This window comes from Sitophilus oryzae, unplaced genomic scaffold, assembly GCF_002938485.1.
Source record: "Sitophilus oryzae breed Bouriz unplaced genomic scaffold, Soryzae_2.0 scaffold_1512_pilon_pilon, whole genome shotgun sequence".
Classification (NCBI taxonomy): domain Eukaryota; kingdom Metazoa; phylum Arthropoda; class Insecta; order Coleoptera; family Curculionidae; genus Sitophilus; species Sitophilus oryzae.
Genome location: NW_022146184.1, coordinates 1,212,855 through 1,226,842, shown reverse-complemented (window position 1 = coordinate 1,226,842; position 13,988 = coordinate 1,212,855). Strand labels below are relative to the sequence as shown.

The 13,988-nt window shown below is 34.6% G+C and overlaps 1 protein-coding gene across 3 annotated transcripts in view; it reads left to right on the top strand.

The window, feature by feature from the left end:
• Positions 1–244: 244 nt before the first annotated feature.
• Positions 245–13,988, top strand: part of LOC115878455 (lipid storage droplets surface-binding protein 1-like) — a 45,600-nt gene continuing 31,856 nt past the window's right edge. The window contains exon 1 of one of the 3 annotated variants that reach the window (XM_030894968.1): positions 245–380. In XM_030894968.1, the coding sequence (XP_030750828.1) occupies position 380 (1 nt within the window). In that variant the 5' untranslated portion in view covers positions 245–379. Of the gene's footprint in view, positions 381–10,814; positions 10,834–13,988 lie in introns of those variants that run through there. The other 2 variants (XM_030894965.1, XM_030894969.1) reach the window with 2 other exon arrangements.

The window sequence follows — 13,988 nt, the reverse complement described above, 5'->3', positions numbered from 1 at the left end:
GAATATAGCCTAAGAACCAGAAGAGGACGACAATAGATATGAAAAAAATTGCACTGGATCTATCTTAAATTCTATCTTACTTGCTGCTTTGCACAATTACTGTTTTTATACGTACGTCAGTGTGCATTCATATTTTTCGTACCTACGTCAGTGTGCATTCGTCGAACTGTAGACCAACCTATTTTGCATGCACCGGTTTGAATGTTCCGATCAAATCTGGCCGAAAATAAACACTTTGCCGCGTCTTATCACCGAAGGGTCAACTCGGGGTCGTCCTAATCTTGAGTCAAAAGGTCCCTAAGCGGCAGCGACGCGACTCGACTTTCAGATTGTGCGAGTTCGGGTTCCAGTGCCAGCTCTATTTTGAAAAAAAGTGAAAAGTAAGTCATTTTCTTTATTTTAGTTTAGGTTAATTTCTAATATACAAACTTAAATATATATGTATTTGTAATAACAACTTTATTTATTTTTTAATTTTTTGTTTTGTATTAGTACATTTCTAACCGGCTTTTATTTTTAAAAAGGTACTTTAAAACTGTGTTTTTAGATTAATTTTGCAAGCATTATTGTTTATTTTATGCAAATTGAATTTTTGAAGTGAAACTTTTTTACGCGCGCTGGGAGTAAAAATTCAAGGCCGTGACACACGAGCGAGCGGTAACGAAAAGTGGTAACGATCGAAAAAGTGACGCGACGTGTATTTGTGAGCAATCCACGTGTTTATAAAAAATATTGATATTTTAAAACAAATTTTGTGGAAGTAAATCCAATTATTACATGTAAAAAACATTATTTTTTGCGTACAAAACTATTTGTTACGCGCAAAAGCTATTTTTTACGCGTTTCCGCTTAAAAAAATGATTTGCTACACTACTATTTTTTACACGCAATAAAGTATTCTTTACCTGTAAAAGCCTATTTGTTACACATAAAAAATTATTTTTTACACATTACATTAGTAAGAATTTTCACATCAAATATGCGCACACTGAGTGCACACTCATTTTTTTAATATATTCTGTAATATTTTATCCTTATAAATGATATAACAAATTTATTTTTAAATTCATTTGTTTTAAATAATTCTTCCAAACTCTTTTGGTTATTTTTTATCTATTTATACATCAAGTTAAATATTTTTTTAAATCTGATGTTTTTCAACAGTATCAGTATTATCTAATTTTTTTGTATATTATGTTAATTGTAACTTAACGTTTTTCATTATTTTTAGTCAGAACTAATTTTCTATTTTATAAATTGAATTTTTAGTAAATTTTATTTAAAGAAGCTGTCAACTAACCTTTGTTTTTGTATTGTTACAATTTTGTAAATATCTCCTTAATTACTTTTAATAACTTAACTTCGCTTTTAAATTAAGCCGAATTTCATTTTATATATCAATTTTTCTTTACTTTTCTTATCTTCTTTGCAAATCCGAGTTTTTTTATTATGATATTTATTATGACTTATTGGATAAATTTGTTTCCTTTTGTGTTAATGGGAACCTTATTTCAATGTGATTTTCGTTGCTTGTTTTAGTTATTTTCTTGTTTTTTTTAGTTTATTTTTGCGATTATTGCATTACTGTATTTGTAATAACTTATTATGTCCCAGTATAGAGCTCAGTGGCGTAATTTCTTAAACTGAAACCCTCGATCGCTTGAAACGTTAATAAATATAAGAGTTTTATCTTTATTCTAATAAACTAACTAAAAAGGATTATTGTTCCAAATTTATAATATTTTTAGTAGTTCTTATTAATTATGAACCACTATCTCTCTACTGAATTGTTTTCGTTGTCATCCTACATTTCCTTATCTTTATCATTTACATTGAAAATTCCCTAAAATAATGAATTAATACCAGGGATTAAAGACGAAAGAATTTAAACGAGATAGATCAAAACAAAAATGCTTTCTTTACCTAAACTTTGTTGTATCTAGAAGTATTTAATTAATTACATCAGTATTTAAGTAGGTATATTGTTTAATTTTATTAAAAATTATTTATTTTAAATTAATAATTTATTAGGTTAAAAACTAAAAAAAAATCAAAAAATTTCGAATTTTCATTTTTTTTCGCAAAAAAACCTGATAGGCGTGTTTACATCCAAGTATTTCAACTGTTAGTATAGTTCAACCCCAGGAACTATACTACAAGTTAAAATACTTGTACTTATTTCTGGGACACCCAGTATATCTAAGATTACAGTTGGGGGTTGAAACCTTTGGTGTTACAACAGCATAATAAAACACTAATTCACCACTACACTTCAACTTTTGCATTGTACGCGCGTTTAGCTAACGTTGTTAGTATCATTAGTAGATAATTAAATTGAGTTTTGATTGATAGACGCGATTCTCTTATTCTAAGAAAAAAAAATCATATTAATATATATGTCCTAAACATCTTAACTTTTGAGATAGAGCGTAGTAACATTTTTTTAAAATAATTTTTTTACAATAACTCTGATGTTATTGCAGATATCTTTACAAAATTTGTAACACGATTTCTATGCATTCCAATAATTAATTTGTTGATGTACAAATATACAATATCTCCTTCCAGCCGATGCAAAAACAATTTCCACACAAGTCACCGCATCAGATTTTTAGTGATTTGACCCTGAAGTAAAATTACTTTAATTTTTTTAAGCAAAAACTATGCGTCGGACAAATAAACAAATAAAAATTCTTTAGATAAGAATGAAGCTTTCTAAAATATTCTTAATTGTAAGAGACGTCCCAAGTAACAAAATTCCGACTAGTTTTCACTACGCGCAACGTTGAAATTGGTACTTTTTCCTACCCTATGCATACCCAAACCTCAAATTGCGTAGTCAAAACGTCGCTACGACGTTGCACTTAAACAGTTGTATATTTTGACCCTTAACAACGTTGGTAAACGTTGTAGGGCACAACGTTGTTAGGAGTTGGGTTTTATACCGCTGTCAGTACGTCGCCAGAAGGCATGTTTATTGTACTACAGAATAACAAACGTAGTACAACGTTGTGCAACGTACTTTTAAATTACGAGTGTAAGTACATGCTAACTACAACGTAATACAACATTTCATTAAACGACCTTCAAAAATATAAGCAATTACTACGTTGGATTACGGCTACGAGCGCGACGATATCGATTTTTGTTGTGGAAGCGGAACTATCTACACCTAACCTCAAAACATTCTGTACTGTACTGTCACAGAGAAATTGGTTATGTATTTTTTCTGTTGTACTTACTGTGTAAAGCGAAAAGAAGATGTATAGGAAAAAGTATATAAATACTATACAACTTTTTATAGAAAAAGGAAAAAGTATTTAGAAGAAAGTCAGCGAGCAAGTCAGTGTCCGAAAAATGAAGTGGAAATAACGAGTTTGGATTCGTCATCCACATCCTCGCAATCATGTATCGAAGGAACGTCCACTTCAATTTTGAAAAATAATAGTGCTACTAGTGGTATCTTATCATCAATGGATACTATAGAAATAAATAACAGTACACCTTAAGCCCATACAACAAAGGAATTCTTTGAGAATACTGATCCTCCAGAAGAGCAGTCAACTGAAGTTCAGTTTCAGCATAAATTGAAGAGAATATTAGATTTTAATTTTCAAATGAGTGGTAAAATCAACAATACTTTCTGTACGGCTTTTTTTTTAACAATAAATAAATAGAAATACTGATCTAATGTCAGCGATATTATTCACGAGTATGTGACCACCACCACCAAAGGATGATCCAGCTTTCTTTTTTATTTTATTGTTCCTAAGTTAAAAAGAGCACTGTAAGAACGAATTTTCTTATTTACCTCCTAGATGTCGGTAAGGTTCAGAGGTCCTATTTCGTCAAAGCAGGTGTCAATTTTTGAACCAAAGGTTGGCATAGGTGACCCAAAGGTCGGTTACCGCACCTTATGCACTATATTGGTATTCTAAAGGTTGCCTTAGGCAACTCCGCCATTTTAATACGATTTATCTTTTCGTGCGTTGTGGACGAATCGAATAAAATATCAAAAACCACAAAATACTGCGAAATTTCGTTAAAAAACTGTATCTGTTATGGTTATAAGCTAATTTTCCTGATAGATTTCGTATATTTGTCTCAAAATTAAAAAAAAAGTTAGGTTAACCAAGTAAACTATCATTTTAAAATTAAAACTGGGAAATAAAAAAGGGGTTTTGCCATATTTCGAAGTATCATGGTCTTGAAAGTGACCATAATACTGTAAACTAATCTTCGTTGATGAATTTCGATTGCCGACATCTCAAAACTTTGCAGATTTGTCGAAGTTAAATTCACCTAGCTATTTCTTAATGGAGCATAATATATTCCATTTCTAATTAAGCCATCACCAATTGCATTGCCTTTGGTTTCCCCATGGTTGAATATAGTAATATTTGACGACGAATATTTTTAACTCTAACCTCAAAATATCGCGAATCGGCATGAAAAACAACTTTTAGCACACGACGTACTACGTCGCCTCAAGCAACGTCGACTGCGACGTTGTAGCGACCCTAAAAACGTCCACCATTTTGGTGCAAATATGGGTCGCTTCGACGTTGTCCGGCAACGTTGGGTTGCTCCTGGCGACGTTGTGATTACGTTGAACAACGTAATTTTGCTACTTGGGGTTAGTGGCGTACTATTTTTCCTCAAAAATATTCAATATTGTTACGGATTCCGTGGGTCCACTATTTAAACTCACGATAAAATACTTAACGAATTTATTTTCTCACTTTATACACAATTACTAACTTATAACACACAACAAACTAACTATTTATAAGATTCCTTCACCAAATTGTCCGATTTTCAATTTCCACGCGGTATATTCAAATATCAAAAACTGTCTCAGTTGTCGATGGCTCCGGCTTATATACTCTATTGACTGCTTCTCGAAATTTCCCCAATTCTCGGAAAGCGTACTTCTTCATACCAGACAATTCTATTGTCTGATTCCCTCACTTCTCGACCCGACCAAAAGATGGCGCCCGAAAAAGTCTTTTAATTTCTGGCGGATACGTTGCGGTTGTGCAGGCAACCAGTAATACATTTTTAATTTCTGGCGGATGCGCCATTTTTCTTGACATTGCCCCCTTCTCAAATTTGATCGTCCCGATCAAGGTTTCCTGTCTGGTATCTCTTCAATCGATCCAGATGAACTACTTTCATCTTACTTCTAGGGCTGCGATGAATCCGGTACACAACATCATTTATCCTCTTGATGACTGTATAAGGACCTTCCCATGCTGGAGTTAACTTTGGGGACCTTCCTTTCTTGCGCTGTGGGTTATACAACCATACCCTATCGTCCTGTTGAAATCCCGTAGAATTAGCTCTGAGGTCGTAATGAGCTTTCATCCGGTCACTGGCTAGCGCAATCTTACTTCTAACGGCCTTATGAATGTCCAATAATCTTTCCTTCCTAGCGATTCTTTCGAACGACAGTCCAACGCTATCCTGTTCCATTTCTTCCCCAGATCGAGTACTTGGTCTTTGTCTAGCTGCGCAAATCTTACAACGTTGACACCATTTCTTAACATCTTCGCAATAATCCACCCAGTAAAAACGGTCTCTCAGCTTACTCAAGGTCTTGTTTACTCCAAGATGGGCTCCAGTTTTACCACCGTGAATTTCTTCCAATACCTGGGTGACTTTCTTCCTTGGTACCAGTAACTGAGTTGTTACTGTCCTGCCATCCGCACTTTCCCACGTGCGCTTTATCAATCCATTCTCAATCACCAGTGAATTCCACTGAGCCCAGAGAGCTTTGAAAACGAGCCCTCTGTCCGCAATATCCTGCCACGGTGGTCTCTCGCCGTTACCTTCCTTGAGCCGTAGTATTGCTCCGATGTCTGGATCTTCCATTTGATCTTTCCTCAACTGTATCGTCGTCCATTGTTCGTCAGTTCTCAGTTTAAAATTCCTTACTCTGATAGTGCTTTCGCGATGTTTCATTTTCTTGCCCAAAGTAGCTCGTCGTCGATCTGGCTCGTTGTCGATAATTTGTACCCGTCCTACACGGCACCAGCGGTTTTCTCTAGTTTCCCGAACACAGTCTTCTTTGGTATCACCAGGTATCATCACAATTTTCGATGATCTTTCTTCCATATTTCCTGGTCTCTTCTCTTTAGATACAGAAAATTCCTCATTTCCGATTTTCAGGATGTTTCTATGGTGATCAAATGAAAACCATGTTGACTGATCACATCCATACCCATGATAAAATCATCTTCAATGTCAGCCACCAAAACGCTATGCCGAAACTTCAAATTCCCCTAACTCCAATTCCATGAAAGCCTCTCCCCGTACAACGGCCATTTCCCCGTAATTGTACGTAAATACACTCTTCTTCTAAGAGGCATCATCTTCAATCCTTGTACCGAGTTAGTCCGCACCAACGATACCATAGCGCCTGTGTCCACAGTCATTCGAATTCTTCTACCATTGACCTTCCCGTTGATCACCAAACTGTCAGCGGTTTTTCCTAGACTCTCTAACGGAAAACATCCTAGGGGCTCTGTTTTCTTCAGCCAATACTCGCTCATTAGTGTTGATTTCCTGGTGCCTATGTTCTCTCGATGGTAAACGGAATCGCATTTGGACGCGGCAATCCCGTTTGATGTGGCCATTCCTGCCACATCTATAGCAACTTATGTCCTGGGATCTTCCGATGTGCCGATGTTCTCTGGATGGTGAATGGAATCGCATTTGGATGCGACAATCCCGTTTGATGTGGCCATTCCTGCCACATCTATAGCAACTTATGTCCTGGGATCTTCCAATGTGCCGATGTTCTCTGGATGGTGAATGGAATCGCATTTGGATGCGACAATCTCGTTTGATGTGGCCATTCCTGCCGCATCCATAGCACCCCTCATATCCTGGAATCTTCTTTGGTTCTCTGTCTGGGTGTTGTTGACTCCCTTGTTTATTAGTAGCTCACATAGTTTGTCGACTTTCTTACACATCTCCTCCAAACCTCTGTGAGTGCTTTCGGGCTGTTCCTCGACCGTTACCGATCTTATCTTCGGTCTAGGGATGGCGCTAAAAGCAGCTTCGATTTCCAGCGCCCTGACCAGTGCTTCGCTGCTGGTAGAAAATCGGGATATTTGCAGCGCCCTCTGTAATTCGTTGTCCCTCAGTCCGCTGATAAAGCACTGAGCAGCGAGTTCCTCCCTAAATCCTTCCGGTGCTTCTGGATATGCCAGGTGTACCAGCCGACGTAAGTCTGTTTCAAATTCCTGCAGACTCTCTCCGGACCTCTGCAGGCGTGTCTTGATCTGTGCCTGGTAAAGTTGGCGTCGATGTTGGTCGCCATATCTTCTGTCCAGTGCAGCGACCAAAGTTTGGTATTCCTGCTGTTGGGCTGCAGGAATAGTTTGCAACAGTTCCAGGGCAGGGCCTCGCAGCGCGATGACAAGTGCTGCTGCTTTCTCTTGGTCAGTCCATCCATTGGCAGCAGCCGCTGCTTCAAACTGGCGGTGGTACATCGTCCAGGTGGTTTGTCCATCGTAGGTCGGTGCCTTGAGGTTCGCAGTTCCAGAAACGCCAGGTGTCCTTACTTGTACCTTGGTCTTCTGTAGGTCCATCTCTAATTTTTCCATTTTCTGCTGAAGGCGCTCCTCCAGATCTTCTACGACTTCTTGGAAGTGGGTCTCTTGTCTTCGTTCCGAATTTTCGATACTCTGTTGAATACGGTCCTGCTCTTCTTGTTTGTCTTGTTGTCGCTGAATTTTTAAATCTTCTAAAATTTTCTCAAGCCGGTCCTGTTCTTCTTGTTTGTCTTGTTGTCGTTGAATTTTCAAATCTTCGAAAATTTTCTCAAGCCGGTCCTGTTCTTCTTGTTTTTCTCTACGATGTCGCTCCTCGAAATGAATTTCCAAATTACCTAACATTTTCTCAAGCCGGTCCTGTTCTTCTTGTTTGTCTTGTTGTCGTTGAATTTTTAGATCTTCGAAAATGTTCTCAAGCCGGTCCTGTTCTTGTTGACGTCGTAGTTTTTCCTCTTCCTTTTCTCTTTCTAATCGGGCTCGCTCTTCTTCTCGTTCTTTACGGAGTCTTTCTTGTTCTTCTGCTTTCTCTTTTTCTAGTCGGGCTCGCTCTGCTTCTCGTTCTTTACGGAGTCTTTCTTGTTCTTCTGCCTTCTCTCTTCTCATATTCTCCATAAAATCGCCCAATAATTTGCTTACTTCCTCCATTTTCTTCGCTTGTTCCCTTGTACCAACCATAAAAATACTCTAATTCGGTCTAAAAATCTTCCAATCCACTTAATTTCTTCTTAAAGTCCTCTTGAATCCCACTTTGACACCAATTGTTACGGATTCCGTGGGTCCACTATTTAAACTCACGATAAAATACTTAACGAATTTATTTTCTCACTTTATACACAATTACTAACTTATAACACACAACAAACTAACTATTTATAAGATTCCTTCACCAAATTTTCCGATTTTCAATTTCCACGCGGTATATTCAAATTTCAAAAACTGTCTCAGTTGTCGATGGCTCCGGCTTATATACTCTATTAACTGCTTCTCGAAATTTCCCCAATTCTCGGAAAGCGTACTTCTTCATACCAGACAATTTTATTGTCTGATTCCCTCACTTCTCGACCCGACCAAATATAGGCGCCCGAAAAAGTCTTTTAATTTCTGGCGGATACGTTGCGGTTGTGCAGGCAACCAGTAATACATTTTTAATTTCTGGCGGATGCGCCATTTTTCTTGACAATATAAAACCCATATGGATGCCAAAATAGATTAAAAAATAACTTAATATGGATAATTTTGTTATAGGCTGATAACACATATTTTATTATGTACCGTAAAACACTACTTTGGGCTACTTTGTCACCTGGGGTAACTTTGTTACCTTTTTTTTTAATTGCTTCCAATAAGGCTTGTTTCTTTTTCAAGTTTTAATTGATTAGAAAAAAAATGCAAACGTCTGAAAAAACCCCGGGTAGCCGACCTACCACAATTTCACTGAAAACGGGTGGCGAAAGCGATGCGCGGAGTGCAAAATGGTTTGAGCAAAAAACAGGCTTCCAGAGTTTATCAAATTCCACGGAGCACCCTTACTAACAGATGCCTTGGTAGGCATACAAAACCTAGAGGTCATCCAACCATCCTGAGTCAGGAGGAAGAAACCATCATTGCAAGAAACCTTGGCGTCGTTGCAGATTGGGGATTCCCGCTCACTAAACTCGATAACAAGCAAATCGAGAAAATTTTTTTAAAAAATATTATAAATATAGTTTCCTTATTAATGTTACAAAATGTTTTTAAGATGTATTACGTTTGATAATGTTATTTTCCTGTCGGAAATAAAGTATTTTGTACAATGATTTGTTTTTTTTGCAATTTTATTTTAAAAATTAAAAAAAATATATATATAGGTATATACATTTTTTTCCGAGGATTCTATATCTGGGGTTACTTTGTCATTCTAGCTATTTTTATGCATTTTGCAATCATTTTTATTAACAAGTAGCCCCGTGTTTGGGGCTACTTTGTCACCCTATTTTTTTTTGAATTCCTTATGGATGCTAATCAGTTGGTTTTGTGGCTGCGCATACAAAATGATGCCGTCGGTATACTCGATTTTTTTCAGACCGAAAAAAAAATAAAAAAGTTACAGGGTAAAACATGTTCAAAAGGTGACAAAGTAGCCCCATTTTACGGTATTATTCTTCATTAATAACACCTACAAATACGTGAAAATATTTTTATTCTAAAACTTTAAAAATTTTCCCTATATTTTGATATTTAAGAACGCGGAATAATCGGAAAAAAAGCGTCAAATTGTCTTTGGACGATGGATGACATTCACCATAATAATTATAATTTTGTATAAAAAATTGCAGTCATCGTTACATCGAAGCCAACTCTGACGCCGTCTTTCTTTCGATTGTATAGTATGTTGTTATTAATAAACACTACATATTTATTTTAACATAACATACTTACTTATCAGAAGATTAATTACTGGTATCGGAATTTTGCATTATTTAAAGGATTTTATTATGTATATCGTATGATTTACGTTTATATAAAAATAGATACGTAAGAAAGAGTACAGATTATATTAATGTTTGTTTCCTTTACTATACAAAATTTATCAGAGAAGTATAAATATGTTACAGTGAAACATATATAAGAACTGAAGAAACTATTATTTTTAAACCTAACAGTAATTTTTGTTCAAATTAAATATATGCAGGGTGAGTCTTCAATAAGTACAAATATTTTTAGGGCTGGTAGATCTCGATAAAAGAAACATATTTTCTTTTTACCGTTTTTCAAGTAAATCCAAAATAATCGAGTTATTTTACTTTGAAAATTTTCAAAAAAAATGATTTTTTGCTAAAATTTTGAGAACCACTGGATCTTTTCTGGATTTTCTTTCTTGTAAAGTTAATCTATTACCTATGTTGCCATATTATCAATAAATTATGTTTTTTAACTAAAAACTAAAAAATTTCCAAAATTTTTTCAAAAAATTCCGAATTTTCTAGGGTCGAAATATACTACCCCTAAAAATATTTGCACTTATTTAAGACTCACCCTGTATAAATAAAAACGTAGTGAGAATATGGCATATTACAGTTGAGGGTTGGAACATTTGAGGCTACAACAGCAAAAGAAAAATACCACAATAATACATTAAAACATTTTATGTTGGCGAAACGCGCGTCTAAGTGTTTTGGTGTATTGTGGTGAACTAGTGTTTTTATTTTCCAGAATATGGTATAATAAATTTAACAATTATGTATATACCTGTAGTAGCAAAGATTTTAAACCAGAAATCGTCTGCTAACTAGTAAGTACTTATTGATTATTGATTACTTTGTTTTTAAACTAATCAACCTTGTAACTAGGAAACTGAGATAATAAAAATATCAAAAATATTTAAAAAAATGCTAAAATATCTTAGATAAACAAGTAATAACGTATTTATATAGCGTGTCTCGAATAGCAAAGATTCATTTTAAGATAATTTTGTTTTCATTAAAATGACTGTCGTGTTTATCTATGAAGCTTCCAATACACTTTTTTGAAACGTTTAAGATAAAGAAGGATGACAATATTTTTACTAATGAAAGAAAGAGAAAGAACAGAGGAAACAAAAAACGTTTTCGAGAGACATTTCCATAGTTAAGCGACAAAATGTCAAAATATACCGGATGTTTTTCACACTTGCAATTGGGGCACCAAGAAGAAAGACGATTATCAAAATGGACCACCAGTTTTTTTAAATCGTTAGGATATATTGAGTCTCTCTTTAAGCACCTATTCAACAATTTTGTTATAAATTATTAGTATCAATATTAGTCATCTTTATTTCTATAATAATTATAATGACTTGGCAATTGCACTATATGATGTTCTATATTAATTAAAAACCTTTATTCTTAAGTGCACTGTTTAGATTTACTTAGTAATCGAAATAGTAGATTATTCTTTTTTATAATTATGGTGCCGTGCATGCAATTGCCAAGTCATTATAATTATTATAGAAATAAAGATGCCTAATATTGACACTAACAATTTATAACAAGATTGTTGAATAGGTGCTTAAAGAGAGACTAAATAAAATAAACTGACATGGTTTTACATCAGATCTCACAATTTTTTATAGTGGAAGAATTGTTTTGCGTGACTTGTAATTTTTTTACATTCTATGTTATTGATGGGATCTCATTGCTTTTTGTACCCTCCTATTTTTTTTTTTCTACATGAATATATCATTCAAATTAATATTAAAGTAGTTTGACTAGCAATAATTCATAACCTTTGAATTATCGTATAAAGTCAGATAATATCAAATGGATTAATTCAAATTTTCTACCTTTTTCTCGACTGCAAAGTCAGTTACCGGTAGCGGATAGACAGCTAACTTTTAATCCATAAGGATATTTTGAGATTTTTCATTTTTTTTTTGGTTATAAGCTTAAAGCTACCTATAATTCGATATTTGAAGTTTGTGACACATCTAGAAGTAGCTTAGAATTTTGATGATCTGTCAGTGAGTCAATGTCGAAATTAATAAAATGTGACAAACGATAATTCATAAACAATGAGATATAATTACTAGATATCTTGGTAACCTAGCCAGCTATAGTATGTCTTCAAAATTAATAATTTTGCTTTATCCTCAACGAAGTTACAGGGTGGTCAAAAGTACCACTAATACCTTCGAGAAAAGGATGGTACGGCTGTGCTCGACTTGGCTAGGGCACTGCCGTGCACCCAGATTTGAGGTAAAATGTAATAACAGAGGTAAACTATGTAACATATTATTAGCGGAAAAATGTTTAAAACGCACTTAAAACATCAAAAACTATTAACAATCTAGAGTCTACTATATTTTACTTACAATTATTATTAATGCTATACCGTGTAATACAAGAAAATTTTAAAATATCTTTCGTCTGCAAGAATTTATCCATCATTATGTTCCAATAAATCAATATCGGTCATTATTGTCAACACTGTTATTATGAATAATGATCTCGTTTGGGTCAAAACAACTAAAAATCTAAAACATATTATGTCTAGTATGGGATTACAATAGAAATCACAACATCCATATCGCTTGTATCATAGTTCAGTGATCCAGCAAATGATTTGGGATTAATTTATCACGTTCGAACTTTAGTATTTGTTTTTCACGGATGTTCGTTAAAATTCCATAAGCAGACACGATTATCAAAAGGTCAAACGATTTGAATTTGTTTGCATTATGTAATCATCGAAATTCGGTGAAAATTATAACTTTTTCTTTTTTTCATATTTGAAAGAATATTTTCTTGTATTTTCTTGATTAGTAAATGCTTAATCATTTAATCTTTCGCAGACACTATCTATATGCTTTGAGCAGATAAAGATATAAAAGCGCTATCTAAAATCTTAACATTTTCTTAAAATTAAGAATAAATTTTAAATTTTAAGACAAACTACCCATAACATTGAATTTATCCGGTATAGTACTAATGTAGTTAACCTTTCGGAAGTCGCTTCGGTTTAATATACTGGAAAATTTTTCTCAGTACTTACGATCGAAAAGAACAAAATATTTTCCTATACGAAGAACTATTCGTGCCATAAATTTTGGAGCCACTGATATCGGAGATAACCTCTGAAAACCCGTCTCAGATACTAGTTTTTGCCAAAGTCCTGAGACTGTATGATGAGTTAAAAAACTCAAGAAAAAAGAACACAATAGATATACATATAAGGGATCGATAATGAACGTTTCCCCTCAATTCAAATTCAATTTACAATGAGGTGGGCCGTATACAGGGTGGCCCATCGAAAACGTTCCGCAAGGCATAACGGCCAGGGTAATTTTTTTTTTCAGAAAATCCAAAAACACGTCAATTTTGTTTGTGAGGGGGACAACTTTTGCCCCCAAAATGATTGCAAATCTGCAACCTTCTAAGCGGGGGTGTCATCTTCCATTTTTTTTTTCAAATGGGTAGGGGGATCACGTGGTACCGCAATGAAAAGGGCTTTCAATTCTCTATACTTTCCCGCTTCGTTTTTGAAAATCGATCAGTGAGAAAATATGGATTGAAATTTGAAAAGTTTATTTAAACATTTACCAGAGTAAATGATAAGGATAAATTCTTCGACCAATTTGCTTTTTTTTTCTTATTATTTCTAGATGTTTACGCATTTTTTCACTTGCCACAAGGTTGAACGATCAGGTGCGGCAGTTGCTAGAGAGCTGTTCTGTGACTTATGCGTTGAAGTTCTTCTCAATATCGTTAAACTTTTTAACAATAATGGTGTACTCACTTGCAGAAAAAGTGGAAATAATCGAACTTTATTTTAAAAATAATGAATGTGGCAATCGGGTTGCGCAGATATTCAATGAACGTCATCCTGACAAACAACTATATGGCAAAATTATTCGCGAGTTAGTAGCAAAATTTCGCGAAACTGGTTCCGTTATGAATAAAAAGAGGCAGA